Here is a 21091-nt window from a genome sequence, read left to right as displayed (position 1 = left end):
CTTAGTTCACATATACATTGCTGATTTATAAAAGAGCTTAAAAGTAAATTTGGGATCGTTGATATTACCTTACCCATGTGTTTCAGTTTTCATTTCACATTTAGGTAGGAGAACTATGCTAAAATTTGGAATGATGTGAGTAATTTTTAAAAAGTTGGGGCATCAGGTTCTTTTTTTTCCATTTTCTTGTTAAGGGTATACTCAGAAATCTTACAGTCATATAAGAATGTTCAGCTAAATTTTTAAAACCATTATTTGTACCAATAAACAGGTACTCAAATTTTAAGTATGTGCTATTAATTACCTAATTTTTTTCTTCTGTTTCTGCTGCTATTTTATCTTCTCTTTTAGAAAATTGTTACTATATACTTATAGGAATTCTGTGTAACTCATTTGTTAGTTTGGATCTTAATTCTCATTATCCCAACTGAGAGATTATCCAAGGCCTTAATTATTCTGATTTCTCCTTCCCTATTTTATAAATTTTTATATGATTTTTATCATTTTCAGTATAATCTTACAAAGGAAAGACGAATAATTTTCTATGTTCCTTAAACGCAGAGACATCAAAGCAGGAAATATCCTTCTGACAACACGAGGCCAGGTGAAACTTGCTGACTTTGGATTTGCTTCCATGACCTCTTCTGCCAAGTCTTTTGTGGGAACACCATATTGGTAAGCTTAGTCCTATCTGGTATTCATCCTCATAATTGGAATAGGCAGTGCGTTGTTGTACTTTTATCAGCTTTATGGTTCTCCTGGAAATACAGTGCTGCTTTAGATATTACTCTAAGCACTGTAGTTTCAGATACAGATTTGGAGTGCTGCGTTTGTATCTCCTATTGTATTATTTGTCCCCTCTACGTTTCTTTCCTGTTGTCATCCACATCATGTATTGGGGGTAGGAGTGAAAAAATTTAAATCTTTAAGAAGGGAGAAGATAGAAATGCTAAGTGGAAATTTTCTTTAGATATACACTTACTGTGTGTCAGTATCTTCTGAATAAGAGTACCTGAAGACTGGTAGCTGATTAGGAACTTTTGTTTTCATTTTTTATTGTGGAGAATTTCAAGTATACAGGGAAATAGACAAAAATATAATGAAGGCTCACACAGCGGTCAGCTCAGCCTAACAGCACTACCCCAGGGCCTGGCTGCCCTGTGTACTTGACCTTCTTGCCCTCCCTCCCACCTCCAGTTATCTGAAGTGACTTCTAGACATCATCTAATTTTATTCATAAATAATTCCATATTAATGTCAGCAAGTCTGAAGGGAATTATTTTCCACACCTTCAACTTCCATAGATGTCCTCTCTCTGTATATGTTGAGAAGTGACTTAGGTCTACTGCATCTTCTTTTCCACCTACCTTTCAAATCTCCCAACTCCCAGTTTGTTAAAGAAAGGCTTCTCACCCATCCTGACGAGTAGAGTGATGTATTGTTCTGAGAATTAAAAGCCTCAAACCATCACCAGAGGGACAATCTGAGAACATGTAACATCTAGAATATATAGCATCAGAAATATTGAAGAGTTAGGACACCAAGTTTTGGCAAAGGGCCTTCTGCCTTAACAGTCACCTCTCTTCAGTTCCTTTTACTCCTTACTTTTTCTTTTCCCCAATTAACTTTCCACCCATCTTCTTTTCTAGTGAATCACAAATTATCTCATTTACAACTGGGACATTTGTCGTGAGGACACATTAACATGTTATTTACAATGAAAAATGAAGTTTGGCATTTCCTGACAGAAAATAATTCTGATTTGAATGGTTGATATGACCGTGCAGACTGGGATTGCTAATTAGGATATTATACAGCAGTGTTTTTAATGAATGAGTGAGGTCCTCAGCTCCAAGTTGTATATATCTGTAAAGCACATATACAAAATAATGTATATACATATGTGTGCATTATATCCTTTGCAATTATTAAGTTTATAAAATTTAGATACCAACTCAAAAATGTACAAGTGGATACATTCTTTTAATAAATTCATTGGAAGTAAGAAATTAAAAGGTTTGAAGACTACTGTTCTGTATGACCAAAAATTTTTTATGTAGAACCCTAGTTTAGATAGAATCCTCTTCCCCTGTATAAAAAAAGGGTCTTTGGACAAATAATGCTTCTAAATGGTCCCCCTCTTTATAAATCAGTGATCAATATTAGATACTAGAAAGGAGCTAGAAAGTTGTGCATTAAAAACAAAACTACTTTTTTAACTTTGTTGAACTTAGGGCTTCCCAAGCTTACTTCAACATCTTAACACATTAGAATCCCTCTATTATTGGCAATTGAAAATTACATATGTATTAATTTGTATATGTATATTAGGAACACAGCACTATGTACATATTTACGTGTTTTTACACACAGGAACACACATACGCCTGGTGACAATCTTATTGAGCAGTCAGAAACTGTTCTAAATGTTTGTCTGTGCTTAACAAGTACAAAGGAAGTATAAGGTGAAGCACCAGTGAGAACATTAGAGTCTAGCTGAAGATGCGAATTAGCGTTTCATTTTATAACCAAGATGCCTCCAAAGTTAATAATTGTATGATTTATTTAGTTATGAGTGGCGGTCCTAGCCACTTTTATCACAGAACCCTACTCCTATTTGCAAAAAAGACTGACAAACTGCTTATTCATTGTTGCTTATTGTGGCAGATTTTTTCTCAGCTAAATGTAGTGAGATTGTTTACTTCAAGAAAACAAGTGCCAGTGACAAAATGCCCTCTTTCGAGCAAAATTTAGACTTTTGTAATAAGATGCTGAAACCAAAATGTTTGAGAACCGCTGGCATAAAGGATATACAATATTACAATCTGCAAACTTGAACTGATGCAGAATGCACCCGTGCTCGGGGGAGTCTTTCCTCCAGGATGCTGGTACGTGATCATGACAACTGGTGAGAATAAGTCTAACACTGTGTACGCAACGGTAAATATTTACCTCACAACCCGTAATGCATTTATTTCCCATTATAAGAATTCTTATGTCCAGACATATCATCTGGAATTCACTCAGGTATTCTCCATGTGGACGGTCATTATGTTTTTAAAGAATAGTATACTTTTCTTTTCTTTTTTAACATTAAGTAATATTTTATGTTTTAAGATAGCTCCAGAAATAATTTTAGGCAGGAATGAAGAACCATATGATAGCAAAGTAGATGTATGGTCTCTGGGGATAACATGTATTCAAATAGGTAAGCATTGCTCTTTATTACTGTGTAGTAAGTTTTCATCAATGTTTCACCTCAATTTCTGTACCAAATAACAGATTTTTATTTTTATGTCAGTGTTTAAGGGGAGCAATCAATCTATGAAGGTTGTCTCTTTGGTTATTTGGCAATTTGTGTATATATATATATGTTACTTTAGGTATATTATATTTGCTGTATTAAATTAGGTCTAAAATAGTTTCTACTGTGGTATTAATTTTGAGGTATCTGTGTCTAATATTTAATGAGTATTTGTTAAACACCTAGAATATGTCTATGGTTATAGATTTCCCATCTATGAAGGGTCTCTAAAGCATTCATGAATTACTTACCGCTACTAAGGTTACTTAATACTTTGTGTTAGGTATGAGGATTAGATTATCAGGCTGCATACCTTATTGTACAGCTTGATTTTTTTTTTTGGTATCATTAATCTACAATTACATGAAGAACATTATGTTTACTAGGCTCCCCCCTTCACTAAGTACCCCCCCTCATACCCCTTCACAGTGACTGTCCATCACCACAGTAAGATGCTGTAAAATCACTACTTGTGTGCTCTGTGTTGCACAGCCCTCCCCCTGCCCCCATACACTCTACATGCTAATCGTAATGCCTCCTTTCCTTTTCTCCACCCTTATCCCTCCCTTCCCTCACATCCTCCCCAGTCCCTTTCCCTTTGGTAATTATTAGTCCATGCTTGGGTTCTGTGATTCTGCTGCTGTTTTGCTCCTTCAGTTTTCCTTTGTTTTTATACTCCACAGATGAGTGAAATCATTTGGTACTTGTCTTTCTCCACCTGGCTTATTTCACTGAGCATAATACCCTCTAGCTCCACCCATGTTGTTGTAAATGGTAGGATATGTTTTTTCCTTATGGCTGAGTAATATTCCATTGTTTATATGTACCACATCTTCTTTATGCATTCATCTACTGATGGACATTTAGGTTGCTTCCATATCTTGGCTATTGTAAATAGTGCAGTGATAAACACAGGGGTGCATATGTCTTTTTCAAACTGGAGTGCTGCATTTTTAGGGTAAATTCCTAGAAGGAGAATTCCTGGGGCAAATGAAATTTCTATTTTGAGGATTTTGAGGAACCTACATATTGCTTTCCACAATGGTTAAATAATTTACATTCCCACCAGCAGTGTAGGAGGGTTCCCCTTTCTCCACAACCTCGCCAACATTTGTTGTTGTTTATCTTTTCGATCATGGTGATCCTTACTGGTGTGAGGTGATATCGCATTGTGGTTTTAATTTGCATTTCTCTGATGACAAGCGATGTGGAGCATCTTTTCATGTGTCTGTTGGCCATCTGAATTTCTTCTTTGGGGAACTGTCTATTCAGCTCCTCTGTCCATTTTTTAATTGGAGTATTTGCTTTTTGTTTGTTGATGTGTGTGAGCTCTTTACATATTTTGGATGTCAACCCTTTATTGGATATGTCATTTATGAATATGTTCTCCCATACTGTAGGATACCTTTTTCTTCTATTGATGGTGTCCTATGCTGTACAGAAGCTTTTTAGCTTCATATAGTCCCGTTTGTTCATTTTTGCTTTTGTTTCCCTTGCCCAGGTAGATATGTGCATGAGGAAGTCACTCATGTTTATGTCCATGAGATTTTTGCCTATGTTTTTCTCTAGGACTTTTATGGTTTCATGACTTACATTCAGGTCTTTGATCCATTTTGACTTTACTTTTGTGTATGGTGTTAGACAGTGATCCAATTTCATTCTCTTACATGTAGCTGTCCAGTTTTGCCAGCACCATCTGTTGAAGAGACTGTCATTTCCCTATTGTATGTCCATGGCTCCTTTATTGTATATTAATTGGCCATATATGTTTGAGTTAATATTTGGAGTCTCTATTCTGTTCCACTGGTCTGTGGCTCTGTTCTTGAGCCAGTACCAAACTGTCTTGATTACTGTGGCTTTGTAGTAGAGCTTGAAGTTGGGGAGCGAGATCCCTCCCCCCCACTTTATTCTTCCTTCTCAGGATTGCTTTGGCTATTCAGGGTCTTTTGTGGTTCCATATAAATTTTTGAACTATTTGTTCCAGTTCATTGAAGAATGCTGTTGGTAATTTGATAGGGATTGCATGGAATCTATATATTGCTTTGGGAGGGATGGCCATTTTGACGATATTAATTCTTCCTAGCCAGGAGCATGGGATGAGTTTCCCTTTGTTAGTGTCCTCTTTAATTTCTCTTAAGAGTGTCTTGTAGTTTTCAGGGTATGGGTCTTTCTCTTCCTTGGTTAGGTTTATTCCTAGGTATTTAATTCTTTTTGATGCTATTGTGAATGGAATTGTTTTCCTGATTTCTCTTTCTATTAGTTCATTGTTAGTGTATAGGAAAGCTACAGATTTCTGTGTGTTAATTTTGTATCCTGCAAATTGGCTCAATTCCGATATTAGTTCTTGTAGTTTTGGAGTGGAGTCTTTAGGGTTTTTTATGTACAATATCATGTCATCTGCAAATAATGACAGTTTAACTTCTTCTTTACCAATCTGGATTCCTCGTATTTCTTTGTTTTGTCTAATTGCCATGGCTAGCACCTCCAGTACTATGTTGAATAACAGTGGGGAGAGTGGACATCCCTGTCTTGTTCCCGACCTCAGAGGAAAAGCTTTCAGCCTCTCGCTATTTGGTATGATGTTAACTGAGGTTTAATCATATATGGCCTTTATTATGCTGAGGTACTTGCCCTCTATGCCCATTTTGTTCAGAGTTTTTATCATGAATGGATGTTGAATTTTGTTGAATGCTTTTTCAGCATTTATGGAGATGATCATGTGTTTTTTCCTTCTTTTTGTTGATGTGGTGGATCATGTTGATGGATTTTCGACTGTTGTACCATCCTTGCATCCCTGGGATGAATTCCACTTGGTCATGGTATATGATCCTTTTGATGTATTTTTGAATTTGGTTTGCTAATATTTTGTTGAGTATTTTTGCATCTATGTTCATCAGGGATATTGGTCTGTAGTTTTCTTTTTTGGTGGTGTCTTTGCCTGGTTTTGGTATTAGGGTGATGTTGGCTTCATAGAATGAGCTTGGGAGTATCCCCTCCTCTTCTAATTTTGGAAAACTTTAAGGAGAATGGGTATTATGTCTTCTCTGTATGTCTGATAAAATTCAGAGGTAAATCCATCTGCCCCAGGGGTTTTGTTCTTGGGTAGTTTTTTGATTAGCGCTTCAATTTCGTTGCTGGTAATTGGTCTGTTTAGATTTTCTGTTTCTTTCTGGGTCAGTCTTGTAAGGCTGTATTTTTCTAGGAAGTCCATTTCTCCTAGGTCTTCCAGCTTCTTAGCATATAAGTTTCCATAGTATTCTCTAATAATACTTTGTATTTCTGTGGGGTCCGTTGTGATTTTTCCTTACTTGTTTCTGATTCTGTTGATGTGTGTTGACTCTCTTTTTCTCTTAATAAGTCTGGCTAGAGGCTTATCTATTTTGTTTATTTTCTTGGAGAACCAGCTGTTGGTTTCATTGATTTTTTTTCTATTGTTTTATTCTTCTCAATTTTATTTATTTCTTCTCTGATCTTTATTATGTCCCTCTGTCTGCTGACCTTAGGCCTCATTTGTTCTTCTTTTTCCAATTTCGATAATTGTGACATTAGACTATTCATTTGGGATTGTTCTTCCTTCTTTAAATATGCCTGGATTGCTATATACTTGCCTCTTAAGACTGCTTTTGATGCATCCCAAAGAAGCTGAGGCTTTGTGTTGTTGTCATTTGTTTCCATATATTGCTGGATCTCCATTTTGATTTGGTTGTTGATCCATTGGTTATTTAGGACATGTTGTTAAGCCTCCATGTGTTTGTGAGCCTTTTTGCTTTCTTTGTACAATTTATTTCTAGTTTATACCTTTGTGGTCTGAAAAGTTGGTTGGTAGGATTTCTGTCTTTTGAATTTACTGAGGCTCTTTTTGTGGCCTAGTATGTGGTCTATTCTGGAGAATATTCCATGTGCACTTGAGCAGAATGTGTATCCTGTTGCTTTTGGATGTAGATTTCTATAGATGTCTATTAGGTCCACCTGTTCTAGTGTGTTGTTCAGTGCCTCTGTGTCCTTACTTATTTTCTGTCTGGTGGATCTGTCCTTTGGAGTGAGTGGTGTGTTAAAGTCTCCCAAAATGAATACATTGCATTCTTTTTCCTCACTTAATTCTGTTAGTATTTGTTTCACATATATTTGTGCTCCTATATTGGGTGCATATATGTTTATAATGGTTATATCCACTTGTTGGACTGAGTCCTTTATCATTATGTAGTGTCCTTCTTTATCTCTTGTTACTTTCTTTGTTTTGAAGTCTATTTTGTCTGATACTAGTATTGCAACACCTGCTTTTTTCTCCCTGTTGTTGGTATGAAATATCTTTTTCCATCCCTTGACTTTTAGTCTGTGCATGTCTTCGGGTTTGAGATGAGTCTCTTGTAAGCAGCATATGGATGGGTCTTGCTTTTTTATCCATTCTATTAATCTGTGTCTTTTGATTGGTGCATTCAGTTCATTTACATTTAGGGTGATTATTGAAAGATATGTACTTATTGCCATTGCAGGCTTTAGATTCGTGGTTACCAAAGGTTCAAGGTTAGCTTCTTTGCTACCTTACTTTCTAACTTAACTCGCTTATTAAGCTATTATAAACACAGTCTGATGATTCTTTCTCTCCCTTCTTATTCCTCCTCCTTCATTCTTCATATGTTGGGTGTTTTCTTCTGTGCTCTTTTTAGGAGTGCTTCCATCTAGAGCAGTCCCTCTAAAATACCCTGTAGAGGTGGTTTGTGGGAGGCAAATTCCCTCAACTTTTGCTTGTGTGGGAATTGTTTAATCCCTCCTTCATATTTAAATGATAATTGTGCTGGATACAGTACATATACACAAAGGAATATTATTCAGCCATAAGAAGAAAAGAAATCCTGCCATTTGCAACAACATGGATCAACCTAAAGGGTATTATGCTAAGTGAAATAAGCCAGGCAGAGACAAAATACTATATGATTTCACTTATTTGTGGAATCTAAACACAAAACAAAAGGAACACAGTAGCAGTAGACTTATGGACACTGAGTAGTGACTAGAGGTTACTGTGCGGGAGGGACTGGGGTGAGTAGTTGAGAGTGAGGGCAATAAAAGGGCACAAAAATTTTCAGTCATAAGTTGGTCACTGGGATAGTAGTAAAGCATGGAAAATATAAGCACCGCTTCTGTAACATTTTCCTATGTTGACAGTAACTGCAGTAGTGGGGGTCCGGTTTCAATATGGGTCACTGTAGAACCACTGTGTTGTATACTTGAAACTAATATAAGATTGAATATCAATGATACTTCAATTAAAAAAATATTTGAAATGGAAAATATCCTTTGAATCCACTGAAGGCTACCGCAGTCTAGATTTAGTAAATCTCTATGGTTTTTAGCTAAGTTCAGTGTTCTTTGACTAAATAGAGATGTTCAGCTTTATAGTAAATGACAGATCAAAAATCACACTCTGGTTTGATATATTGATGGTACACCACTTAGAATTTTTGAATACTTAAAAAATCACAGTAGAAACACGAGTTATTTTATTCATTAAGAATTTGTTCAGTAATCCCTTCCCCTTCCTGGATCAAACTACTCATTCTTAAAGCTGTTGGGAGGACAGTGTAAAGTAGGTGTCCATGTCACCTGCTGAGCCATGGTAGCCCGGCGTGGCGTGTCAGGGTCCTGTGAGGAGAGGAGGGAGTTCCCGCAGTCAGAATGCCGTGTATGTGGAAGCAGAACCTGTCCAGGGAGGGCGGCAGTCAAGTTTGGAGATTCAGAGTCGTGGTGGGGTAACCAAAGCATTCAGACCTGGAAGTAGCCCAGCATGGGGTGTCAGAGGCCAAGGAGCACGTCCACATTTGGGGGTGGGTCACCTGACACAGTGGCAGTGCCTGATTGAAAGGAAGGGGGCTTCCCTCCTGAGGGCTGATGAGGAGGGCCTCACTGCAGAAAGTGATCCAGTTTAGATGGGGTGTCAGAAACTGAGTGGATGAAGTGGCCATTCACACTGTAGACAGGCTGGGAATGGGGTTTGAAAACTTGATGGGGAAAAGGGGAAAGGGTGGTGGCCAAGATGGGAGACTGGCTATGTACAGGGGCGAGTCATCAAGTATACTAAGAATAATGAGAGTGAGGTTTCTTACTGTCAGAGAAGGGTGCTACAAATAATGGGAAGAGAAGGCTCGAATAAATAGTACTATAGCATTGGATTTGAGATATTGTAGTGAACTCAGTTGTTTTCAATAAACAACTAAAGATATTTAATGTGCAAGTATGAATACAAATATATGAGGGACGTGTGTGTTCCCTTCCTTTATCCACTGACAGGATCTAAGGGAAGTGACACGGGCAGTAGCAGTGAGCACACTGCCTGCCACAGCTCCTTGGAGCCGTGTCTACAGTAGGGAAAGCATAAGATGATCCTGGAACATCTTAGTGGGCCAGAGAGCAAGGAGCTGAGCAGGGAATGATGGAGCCATGCCGGAAAGGCAGAAGTCGGCTAAAATGATTCTCAGCTGCTCAAAAATGAAAGAATTTCAACATCAAAATAAATGATAGTTGCAGGTTATAAATTATTAAATGAAGAATGTAAATCTATACAAGAAGAGAATAAAATTATCTTTATGCAAAACAGAATATTTATATAGACTCAAGCACCTTTTCACAAATACTTAATAATTACAAAGGAAAAAAGTGAAACCACCATGAAACCTTGTGGAATGGCCTTAAGTGATCAAAGTGAACACCATCAATGACAAGAACTCTGAAACCATGGACCTGTTCTATAGGATCATCATAGAATACACTGAGAAAAGCGTGACACTTGCTTCTGTGATATTCCTTCCAGAGATGTGGAAACTTAATTTAATAACAGCACAAAGCCAAACTGAGGGATATTCGAGAGTCAAAATTGTATACTTGTGAATTGTCAAGCTCATGTCTTCAACTGTCACCTTAAGACTAGAAAAAGAAGGGCAAATTCAATCCACAGTAAACAGAACAAAGAGACCCAGAAAAGATCAAAACAGAAATCAATTAAATAGAAAGTGAAAACAATAGAGAAAATCAGTGAGATCACAAATTAGTTCTTTGGGAAAATTAATGAAATTAATAAACCTCTAGCTAGATTGAACAGAAAGAAGACACAAACAACCAATATCAGGAATGACAGTGGACATGACTCCAGATTTTACACATATTGAAAGGATTATAGGGATATTTTATGAACAATTTTATGTAAGTTCAAAACTTAGAAAAAATGGAGAATTTCCTTTAAGGATGCAGATGATCAAAGGTCATTTTTGCTACAAAGGACATTATTGGGACATTTGATTGAAACTACAGTGGAGCTTGAGATTAGATAATAGTCATGTATTCATATTAATGGTCTGATTTAATGACTGTATTAGGTTCTCTTAGAATGTTCTTGTTTATTGGAAAAATACACTATTTAGAGATGTGCATCAGGGCAGCAATTTCCTCTCTATCGACTCATTTAACTAAATTCTCTGAACACTACTTGCAACTTTTTTCCTAAGTTAGGGTTTATTAAAAAAAAAAAACTAACAGTGCTTCCATGCTCCTATATAACAGGCCCATATTTAACAGGAAGTTTTCTTTCTTTTATAGCGGAAAGGAAGCCTCCTTTATTTGCTATGAATGCATTGCGTGCCTTATATCACATTACCAGAAATAAACCCCCTACACTACAGTCTAATGAATGGTAAGTATGGCTGAGAGATATATTGTTCAACATGGTAAAATTTAAATACTTTTTCTTAATGTTATCAAAATGATTTCATGTCAATGAGGTGAAGTGTATACAACCTGAAGAAATATTAAAATAGCTTTATTTTATCCTTACATCATGTTTGTCCTTTATTATCTCTACTTTTCATAGCATATATGTGACTCAGTTCAGTAATAAAAGATAGATGATGCTACATGGGAGCAAAAACTATGGCTTTTGTATAAAAAGTAATATACTGTTTGTACCTTAGTGACACATACAACCCTGATTTTATAATAAATAGCATGATTTAAACATTCATATTTTAAAACTGCAAATACAGATTGCCACAACCTGTACAGATATTTAATTGGGGAATGGTTTATAATTGATATGGTATAAAACTTAGGTAAAAATGATTTGATAATTTATCAGAATTACCAGATAATTCATAATTTTTGGATGATTCTAATTGTTATCATTTATTATTCAGAATGTGCTTTGATGTTGCATCTCCTAGTGCTTCTTTGATAATACTGTTATTCATGTAAAGAAGTTTATTGAGAACAGATGGACAATTTTAGGAAAGAAGGATTTTTATCAGTGATAGAAAATTTTAATGGGAAAGTCTTCAGGTGTATCTAGCATTTGAAACTTTCTAGGGGACTACCTACCGTACTTAAATACTTAACAAACACTTTAAAATTCACAAGTAACATGCATAAATTAGCAATAATTTATTTTTTATCATTACATTATTAAGGCAAGTTCACAGGTCTTTGCTGCTTCTGTAGAGATGTTTTGAAGAAATCTTGGCTCAGAGTTTATTATGGTACATCTGAATAATAAATACACGAAACACAGGCTGTCTTTACACTGGTTGATACTTTTGGGATTCAAAAAAGAATTATTGTATAAAAGAATTAAATCTTATTTGAATATTGATGACAAACATTGATGGAATATTTTTTACTTACTGCCTTACTGAACTCTCATCAGTAACACTATGTAATAGTATGTTACAGAATTCTAATCTTTAAAAACATTTTTACTGTTTTCTGGAACTTTTGTCCATTTGCTCAAGGACACTAAATACTTAGGTATAAAAAAATGTTCTTTTCAAAACAAATATCGTGATGTTCTGAAACATGCTATATGGAAGATGATTCAAGGGTCAAGCAAGAAATAGACGTGGCTAGAGAAAAGAAAAAAATATATTAAGAAGAATTTATCTTAGATTTGAATGCAAAAAGGAAAATGATTGACTTCCCTAATTTACCGCAACATAGAATGAGTTGTGATACTTAAGTATGTGAGAGCAGGATTTTAAAATAATGTGTGCAAATCTATCTTTGGAAAATGGTAAAGATTCATTAGTTGCTTTGCATAGCTTTTTATAGACTTACATGATGAAATATATAGTGTATTGTGTCTGCTTTTTTTTTATGATTTCTATTCTCCCTCCCACCCATAGGGACATGCCTTGATTTGTGGATGTGTTTTTAAAGGAAATAGCAATATGTTCACTTAATACTTTCCTTTACAATAGGTCCAGTTCTTTTCGCCACTTCGTAGAGTCTTGCCTCCAGAAAATCCCTAAATATCGCGCTACATCAAAAGAACTTTTAAAGGTCAGTTATACTCTGTTTTGTACACCTAAGAAATTATTTTAAAGAATGTGTTTTATTCTTCTTTGATTCTGAATCAGTATTAAGTACGCTGTACTGGGTTTTGCTAAAATACTAATTTCGTAATACCATTCTTTCTTGGAAATTTTCTTAGTTGCTAAGTTTTTTCGTTTGTTTTTCAAAATTAACTGCTTTTACCATGTCTGAATAGAATATATAGTTAAATATTCAATATAGTAGTACTAAATGACTTAATTTTTATATGAGCAAGAATATATTCATGAGTTACAACTACAAATTTTAACTCATGTGGAACAATGTCATTTCAGAGGTGGCAAAGTATAGTTTAACTTTAGATTTAATTTTTGTATCTACTATACTTTATATATTGATCTGTCCTATATAAAGTAATATGAAAGGAAGAGAAATGATGTGTAATACATTTACATAAATACTGTGGGAGAAAAGAGATTTCAAAAGAACTGTTAAAAATGGATATCACATTTTTGTTTCCTTTTGAGAAATATGTTTTTCTAACTTAGCAATGAAAATATTTTAAAAGTAATGTGAATTCTATTCATTTTTCAATAGGTTTGGTTATCTAATTTAAATAAATTATTAGTATATGCTTTCTGTTCTCAAAAATGTTTTCATTTAGAGGTTTGACATCTTATTAATAGCAATAATAGTATTGTTCAATTTAATATAGTTCTTAAAACATCTAGATAAAGCATTAGTGAGTAGCAGTTGACTATCTTTTTGTGACCCTAAGGAATTTTGTGGATGTTTCACTAGAAAATTAGACTTTCAGCATGAATGTTTTAGAATTTCAAAGAAGTTCAGTTTATTTTCACCAACACGCACTTCAATATGCAAGGATATTGAAAGGATCATGTACATATTCAGTAGGGTTATTTGCAACTACAGTATGTAGAAGAGCAGTATAAAGTTTCAGTAACACTTAGGGAATTCTAGGCCCTAAGCACACTTACAGTCTCAAATAAAAGCCCAAAAACTATGTATTCACAGTAGCAACAAAAGGTTTAGTATAGCTATGAATTATGTAAGTGAAAAATAAGCAGGATCCATTTGTAGAGAACTTTTAAATAACTTAGAATTACAAGATATATTATTTTCGGATAAAAAAGACCGAATATTATAAATAGTGGTACATACCAAGCTAAGGCTCAGGAAAAGGAAGAATGTGACTGGCTTCTTACATTTGCCTAATGAAAGCAAAAGAAGCTCTTTTGGTAATAACCCAACCCACCAGGAGTGGATACTTGACCTTGGGTGATCCCAAACCTGCATATGTATTCATGTACCTGGTCCATTTTGTATATTGACATTATGGGAAGTGATAGGAAGAATCTATCAAGTGCATCCTTCCCTTTGGCCTAATCACATTTCTGTTGCAGTCTGTCATAAGGAAAAAAAATAAAATGGAAAAAAGTGACTTACTGTATGGGGCTATTTATCTCAGAATGAAAAATTGATAATAATTATCCAGAATTAGAATAATGGCTATGTAATTTTGGCATGAACATTTGATGAAATAGTCTGTAGGTATTATGAGTTCAAATAACATAATAGAGCAATAAAAGGAGAATAATGTATAGTTACAACTCTTCAGGGAAGAAAGAAATTGAACTAATAAACGAGGTAAAAGTCTTAAAAGAATTCAAGATCATCTCATGAACTCCAGTGCACAAGGCATCTTTCTGCAATCTGTGTGCTAACTACAAAACAAAATATATACATGGAAAATTTCTGAGAAGAAATAAATATCCAAAAAATACCAAATGTAACAATGATAATCTTATAGTAGAATTGTTCTTTCTACTTTTCTGTATTGGATAATGTTAAGCTTTATTAAATATTAATGGTAAAAATCACTAATACATAACGTCTTTTAATCAACTGCTAGTGTTTTATGAAGTTTCATTTAAGCAACATAAAGGAACCCATTATACCCAAGTAGTATGTTATGCAATTCACCATCAGTAAATACATACATTCCTGTTGAAATCTAATGTAATTCAGAACTGATAGTGTCTCCTCTGTGAAACCAGTTCTAAGAATTTGTAAGCGTTTACTTAGGGCTCTAATTGGACTTAATTCTTAATGTTTACTAACACTCTGATTATTTCAACTCTGTATTTTCATTTGGCCAACAAAGGTGTCATGTTCAAAGTTTTCATGAAAAGTACAAGGGAAGTTATGTAGGCACAGAGTGTATACATGTAAATTAAATTTTATAAATATAAGAATTAAAAAGCGTAGCAGAATTAGATAACTATAGATTACATGCATTATCTATAATTATTTAGGATAGTAACTCTAGGGTCCAGGAAGGGATTCATTTGTTCTGAATGAAAAAATATATAGGTCTCAACCTGACTTTTGCCTTCTACTCTTAACCAGCACCCATTTCTTCTTCGGGAGCGCCCTACAACAGTGTTAACAGATCTCCTTGAAAGGGCAAAGGAAGAAAAAAAAAGAGTCCTGGACAATCTGCAGAATCAAAAGACGAAGAAAGTCCTTTCCCAGGAGGCACATAAAGGGCCAGCAGTAGGAGCACAGGAAGAAAAGGTAATAACTTAGAAACGGCTCAAGTATTGGGGTCTCTTTATTGGCTTCTCTCCTTATGTAACTTCTCTTGCCAGGAATCTTTTACATCCGTGGTTTCCAGATTGTGTCTTCACAGTGATTCTCTAAGGTCCAAGGTGAAGAAAAAGGTTTTGCATTCTTTAAACCAACCTCTTGGTAGTGTACATTAGCTAGTAAAGCTCTGTGAAGTCTTTTATTAGAGAAACCTGTTCAACTTTTATTTAATCTAGTCCCTCTCAAAATTCTGGTCTACTGAACAGTTTTTTGCCTGATTGTCTGATGGCATGGGACACGCTTTTGGAAGTATTTGAAATTACAGGCTTTGGAAGTTGACGGTGCTCACAGAGAAGTCATTAGCATTACCACCCATTCTCCTTATCTTGTTTATTGTATAAACCTTTCCCCCAGTGCCTTTTGTGTAATGTTTGATAAATGTTTATTAAGTTGGAAATTTCTTGCTTTTTTAAAAATAAATAAATAAATAAATAAAATAAACATGTGACTTAGCTAAATTTATCCTGGGAAAAAAAATTTCCAAGAATTCTTATTCTGTTACTAAGAACACTTCATTCTTTTCAGTTGTGTATAGGGATTCATTCCTCTACACGGTTCTAAAATACTCATTTTGTAGGTGAGTAAAGTAAGGCTCAGGGTGATTAACTAACTTACTGTAGAAGCATATGGGTTCGGATTCATATATTACTCTTGAGACCAAGTTGTTTCCATGTTGCCATGTTTCCAAATTTGCAGTAGAAATGTTACAGAACTTCCTCAAAGGAAAATATAAAGCTTATGATTTGTGGAGCTATCTTTTTTAGTCTAAGTATTTTCTGTTTTCTTCTTTGCTCATGTCCCAATGCCAAAGCTTTGATTCTTTTTTATTGCTTTCTATTGAGAAAGATCCCTGCATTCTGAAAACAGGAGTAGTAGTTACTTTTCTTTTTCATAACACTACATAATTAATAAACTATAAAATACAAGACTTTCTTACATACAGTTTTGGTATTTTTGATATTGTTTTTTTAGTTCTAACAGTAGTCCCTAGAAAATTGGGGCTATTTTAGGTATATGAAATGCTTTAGTGAAGTGAAATTAATAAAATTCTAATGTCATTAAGCATTAGAATAACAGCAACTTTTTAAGGCTGTGGATGTAAGAAAAGATCCTCCATATACCATGGGTCTGTATTTATTATTCTGCTTATCTTAAAGAGGTTTGGTATGGTAAGACTATAATATTGGTGCCCAGACACCAAAGTTTGCTGGGTTTCTTGGGAAGAACAGTCTTCTAATTATGATTAAATATATATGCAATTTTTAATTTTACATAAAAATAGATAGGAATTAATATTAAATTACTTAATGAAGAAGTTTAGGCTAAAGACTATATTCTGAGAAGAAAAGAAATATAAAAGGCTTCAATAAAAAATTACTAAAAGGGATGTTTATAGGATTAAAAGAAGAAAAGTTTGGGGTTTGTTTTCACCATTGGAATCATTGAGAAATGAGCAGCATCTCTGTGTATACCCCATGAGATGTGTAGGAGAAATGGATTTCAAAGTAATGTCAAAAATTTTAGAGAAAAGACTACACTTTGGAAATAACTCTGAATTGATTAACTTTTTCACATAGTTGGTTGGGATTTTTGGTATTTACTTGGTCATTTTTTTAATCTGTCAGCTAACAACTGATAAACTTTCTGGTGTTGGCAAATACAAGGAATTTCTCAAAATAGACCACTAACATTCTGAAGACTGTGTGTGCCAAGCGGTGTGCTAGGTGCTAATAATCAAGAATTCAGGAGATAAAGATATTTGAATCTAATACTCTTTTCCCTCAGGACCAAGATCACGGTGTTGGACAGACAGGAGCAGTGCACAACATTGGAAGTCATCAGTCTGTTCCCCGTATGTGCAACAGGACCAGGAGTCAAAGCGGTGGGGTTGACATTCTTCAGGATGCCTCGGGTAACAAGGATGAGCTACCCGTGATGGAGGGAATCGAAACAATTACGTCTAATGATTCTGCCATCCGTTCAAGACCTTTGAGTATTTGGATTTCAGTGAAACAAATTTCAACTTTGGTAACTAATTTTCCTAGTCTGGTTAGTTTAAGAGTTTGGGGTTTTTTTCCTTTGATGTACCAGAAGTTTGGAACATAATTTTAGGCAACTTATTTTAAAATGGCAAAAGGCTTTTTAATTCCCAGTTTAATGGCTGCATTTAGGAAACATGTTTTGAGAATGCAAAAAGAATATTTTTTAAATCTTAGAATAAATAAATACCATATAATGTATTATTTGAAGTTACTTAGATGAAAATGAAGGTATTTAAAAATAGTAAGTATACAACATGATATTAATGATAATGGTTGCCTTTGGGACGTGGAGAAAGGTTTAAGGTGGGTGATAATGAAAAGTGATTTTTGCGTTTTCCATAATGTTTACATTTTAAAAATAAAACTGGGTGTAATTATAGAAAATTACAACTTCTCAGTTTAGGAAATGTGGATGTTTGCTACACTTTCACGTGTCAGATTTTAAATTTTCTTGAAAACATTGGAAGGTCAGGTTAACTCCTTTTCACAATTGATAGGAATGCTTCCTTTTTAACTTCACTGCTTTCAGTATTACCAAAAGTTACTAGGCACAATATATATATACACAATGGAATATTATTCAGCTGTGAAAAGGAACGGCATTCTAATATATGCTACAATGTGAGTGAACCTTGAAAAAATGCTAAGTGGTATAAGCCAGACACAAAAGGACAAATATTATTAGAATTCCACTTATACAAAATATCAAAAATAGGCAAATTCATAGAAAGTAGATTAGAGGTTGCTAAGGGGCAAGTGGAAGATGAAATAAATACTTTTATTTATTTATTTATTTATTTATTTATTTTGGTGTCATTAATGTACAGTTACCTGAGCAACACTATGGTTACTAGACTCCCCCTATTACCAAGTCCCCACCGCATACCCCAGTACAGTCACTGCCCATCAGCGTAGTAAGATGCTACAAACATGTATATGTCTTTGAACATGATGTTTTAATTTCTGTGACAAATACATAGGATAAAATGGCTGAGTCATAGGGCATATGTATGTTTGACTTTCATAAGTAACATACAGGTATTTTATCTCAGATATGTCCTGCAAATATTTTTTCTCCATCTGTGATAAATTAAAATTTTTAGTTTTAAAATCCAATTCAAACAACCCACTAAAAATGAGTAAAAGCCATGAGAAAGCTAAAAACTTTTCCTCTAAAATCAGAAATAAGACAAGGATGCCTACTCACAACACTTTTATTCAACAGAGTATTGTAAGTCCTAGCTGCATTATCAGGCAAGGAAAAGAAATAAAAGGCACCCACACTGATAAGAAGTGAAATTGTCATTGTTTGGAGATGACCTGATACTACATAAAAAAAGCCCTAAAGACTCCACCAAAAACCTATTCAAATTAATATATAAACTATGCCACAATTTTTAAAAATGTGTTAAAAACTTGAATAGACATTTATCCAAAGAGTATATTCAAATGGCCAACAGCACATGAAAAAATACTCAATATAATTAGTCATTAGGGAAACGCAAATCAAAACTAGAATGAGTACCACCTTACAGCTACTAGGATGGCCAGCTATTTTGTTGTTGTTGTTGTTAGGTATCATTGATATACAATCTTATGAAGGTTTCACATGAGCAATACTGGTTACTACATTCACCCATACTATTGAGTTCCCACCTAACACCCCATTGAAGTCACTGTCCATCAGCACAGTAAGATGCTATAGAATCACTGCTTGTCTTCTCTGTGCTTTTACTGTCTTCCCTGTCTCCCCCCTCTACACTATGTGTACTAATCATAGTGCCCCTTAATCCTCTTCTCCCTCCCTTCCCACCCACCCTTCCCACCCCTTTCCCTTTGGTAACTGCTAGTCCCTTCTTGGACTCTGTGAGTCTGCTGCTGTTTTGTTAGATGGCTAGCTATTAAAAGAGAAAAACAAAAACAAAGATGGAAAATAACAACTAGGGAGCACGTGGAGAAATTGGAACTCCTGCTGTATATTGCTGGTAAGAATGTAAAATGTCAGCTGCTGTGGTAAACTGTTGATGATTTCTCAAAAAGTTAAACATCACATTTCCCCATGACTCAGCAGTTCTACTCCTAGATATATACCCTAAACAATTGAAAACAGGTACTTAAACAAATGCGTATACACAAATGTTCATAAAAGCAGTATTCACAATAGCCAAAAGGTGGAAACAACACAGAAGTCCAGCAACAAATAAATGGATAAAAAATTAGGGTATGTGCATACAATGGAATATTATTCAGCTATAAAAAGAAATGAAGTACTGTTATATCCTGTACAATGTGGATGAACCTTGGAAACATGCTAGGTGAAAGAAGCCAGACACAACAGGTCACATGTTATATGAAACATCCAAAATAGTAAATCCATAGACAGAAAATAGATTGGTGGTTACCAGAAGGGGAGATTAGGGAGCAACTGCTTAAAACATACAGGGTTTTCTTCTGAAGTATTATATATGTTTTGTAACTAGATATGAGCAGTCTTGCAGAACATCATGAATATACTAAATACTACTGAATTGTTTACTTTAAGTGATTAATCATACATTATGTGAATTTTGTCTCTAAGAATCCAGTTTGTATATTTTTTCTCTACAATGGGCAGTGGTTGCAGAATATCATGAATATACTAAATACTACTGAATTGTTCACTTTAAATGATTAATCTTACATTATCTGAATTTTGCCTCTATTTGAGAATCCAGTTTGTACATTTTTTTCATTATAATCAGTGTTTTTTGTGTCCTACCCAAGAAATATTCGCTGACCCCAAGGACATGAGAATATTCTGTGTATTCCTCTGCTCTGTGATTCTGGATTTTAGGTTTAGGTCAAGTGACTCTTTTCAAATTAATTTCTGTGTATAGCATGATTAAGCATTTATTTATTTTGAATACAGAGAACCAGTTGTAACAGCAGCATTTGTTAAAAACACTTTCCTTTCCTCTTTGAATTAACTTGACTTTTTGGTAGCAGATCAATCGACTGAATATATGTGGGTCTGTTTCCAGATTTTACTGTGTTCCTTTGCTCTATTCAGCCTGTTCTTCTACCAGTACCACACTGTTTTGATTACTGAAGTTTACATCTACCAACTTTTCATACCCCCTCAAAATTTTGGCTATTCTAGGTCCTTTACATTCACATTTAAATTTTAGAACCAGCTAGCTTGTCTGCTTTTTCAGATGAAATTTTATTAGAAGCTGTTGACTGGGATCTCCTACATGAATTACCTACTTAGTTGATAGTAGACTGGTCTAAGATGGTTTTGAAAGAAAAAGGTTTTGCTTTACTTCATTCTTTCCTCTCCATTGTTGTAGGTTACAAGGGAAATGCCAGAACATGAGCAGGAAACTCAGCTCAGAGAACAAATGTCTGTCTGTAAGAGAATTATACAGCAACATCAGAAACAGCTCATGAATCTGGAAATGAAGTTAAGGGCTAAGATGGATGAGCACCATCTCAGATTAGAGAAAGATCTTGAAACTCAGCGTAACACCTTAGCTGCAAAAATGAAGAAACTTATCAAGAAACATCAGGCTGCAGTGGAAAAACAGGTAGCTGACCAGTATTACTAATGTGTTTATTCTCACTTGTGACTATTTCAAAATTAACCAACGTGGCATTTTGATGTTAGGGTATCTGTTCCCCAGAATTAGCAAGTCAATTGGGGATAGGGAGAAATATTTATATAATAGGTAAAATAACAAGTGCCGAGTCGGGAACCAGTAGATATGGAATTATGTCCTGATAA

The 21091-nt window shown here is 34.8% G+C and overlaps 1 protein-coding gene across 1 annotated transcript in view; it reads left to right on the top strand.

The window, feature by feature from the left end:
• The window catches only part of LOC130683078 (serine/threonine-protein kinase TAO1-like), a 55253-nt gene that overhangs the window by 11178 nt on the left and 22984 nt on the right, over positions 1–21091 (top strand). The window contains exons 6-10 of the mRNA XM_057499324.1: positions 562–675; positions 2808–2940; positions 15047–15214; positions 17072–17314; positions 20658–20894. Of these exons, the coding sequence (XP_057355307.1) occupies positions 562–675; positions 2808–2940; positions 15047–15214; positions 17072–17314; positions 20658–20894 (895 nt within the window). The remainder of the gene's footprint in view (positions 1–561; positions 676–2807; positions 2941–15046; positions 15215–17071; positions 17315–20657; positions 20895–21091) is intronic.

The sequence above is a fragment of the Manis pentadactyla genome, chromosome 3, assembly GCF_030020395.1.
Source record: "Manis pentadactyla isolate mManPen7 chromosome 3, mManPen7.hap1, whole genome shotgun sequence".
Lineage (NCBI taxonomy): Eukaryota > Metazoa > Chordata > Mammalia > Pholidota > Manidae > Manis > Manis pentadactyla.
Note: the sequence above shows the minus strand (reverse complement) of the source record. Positions and strands in the feature narration are given on the sequence as shown.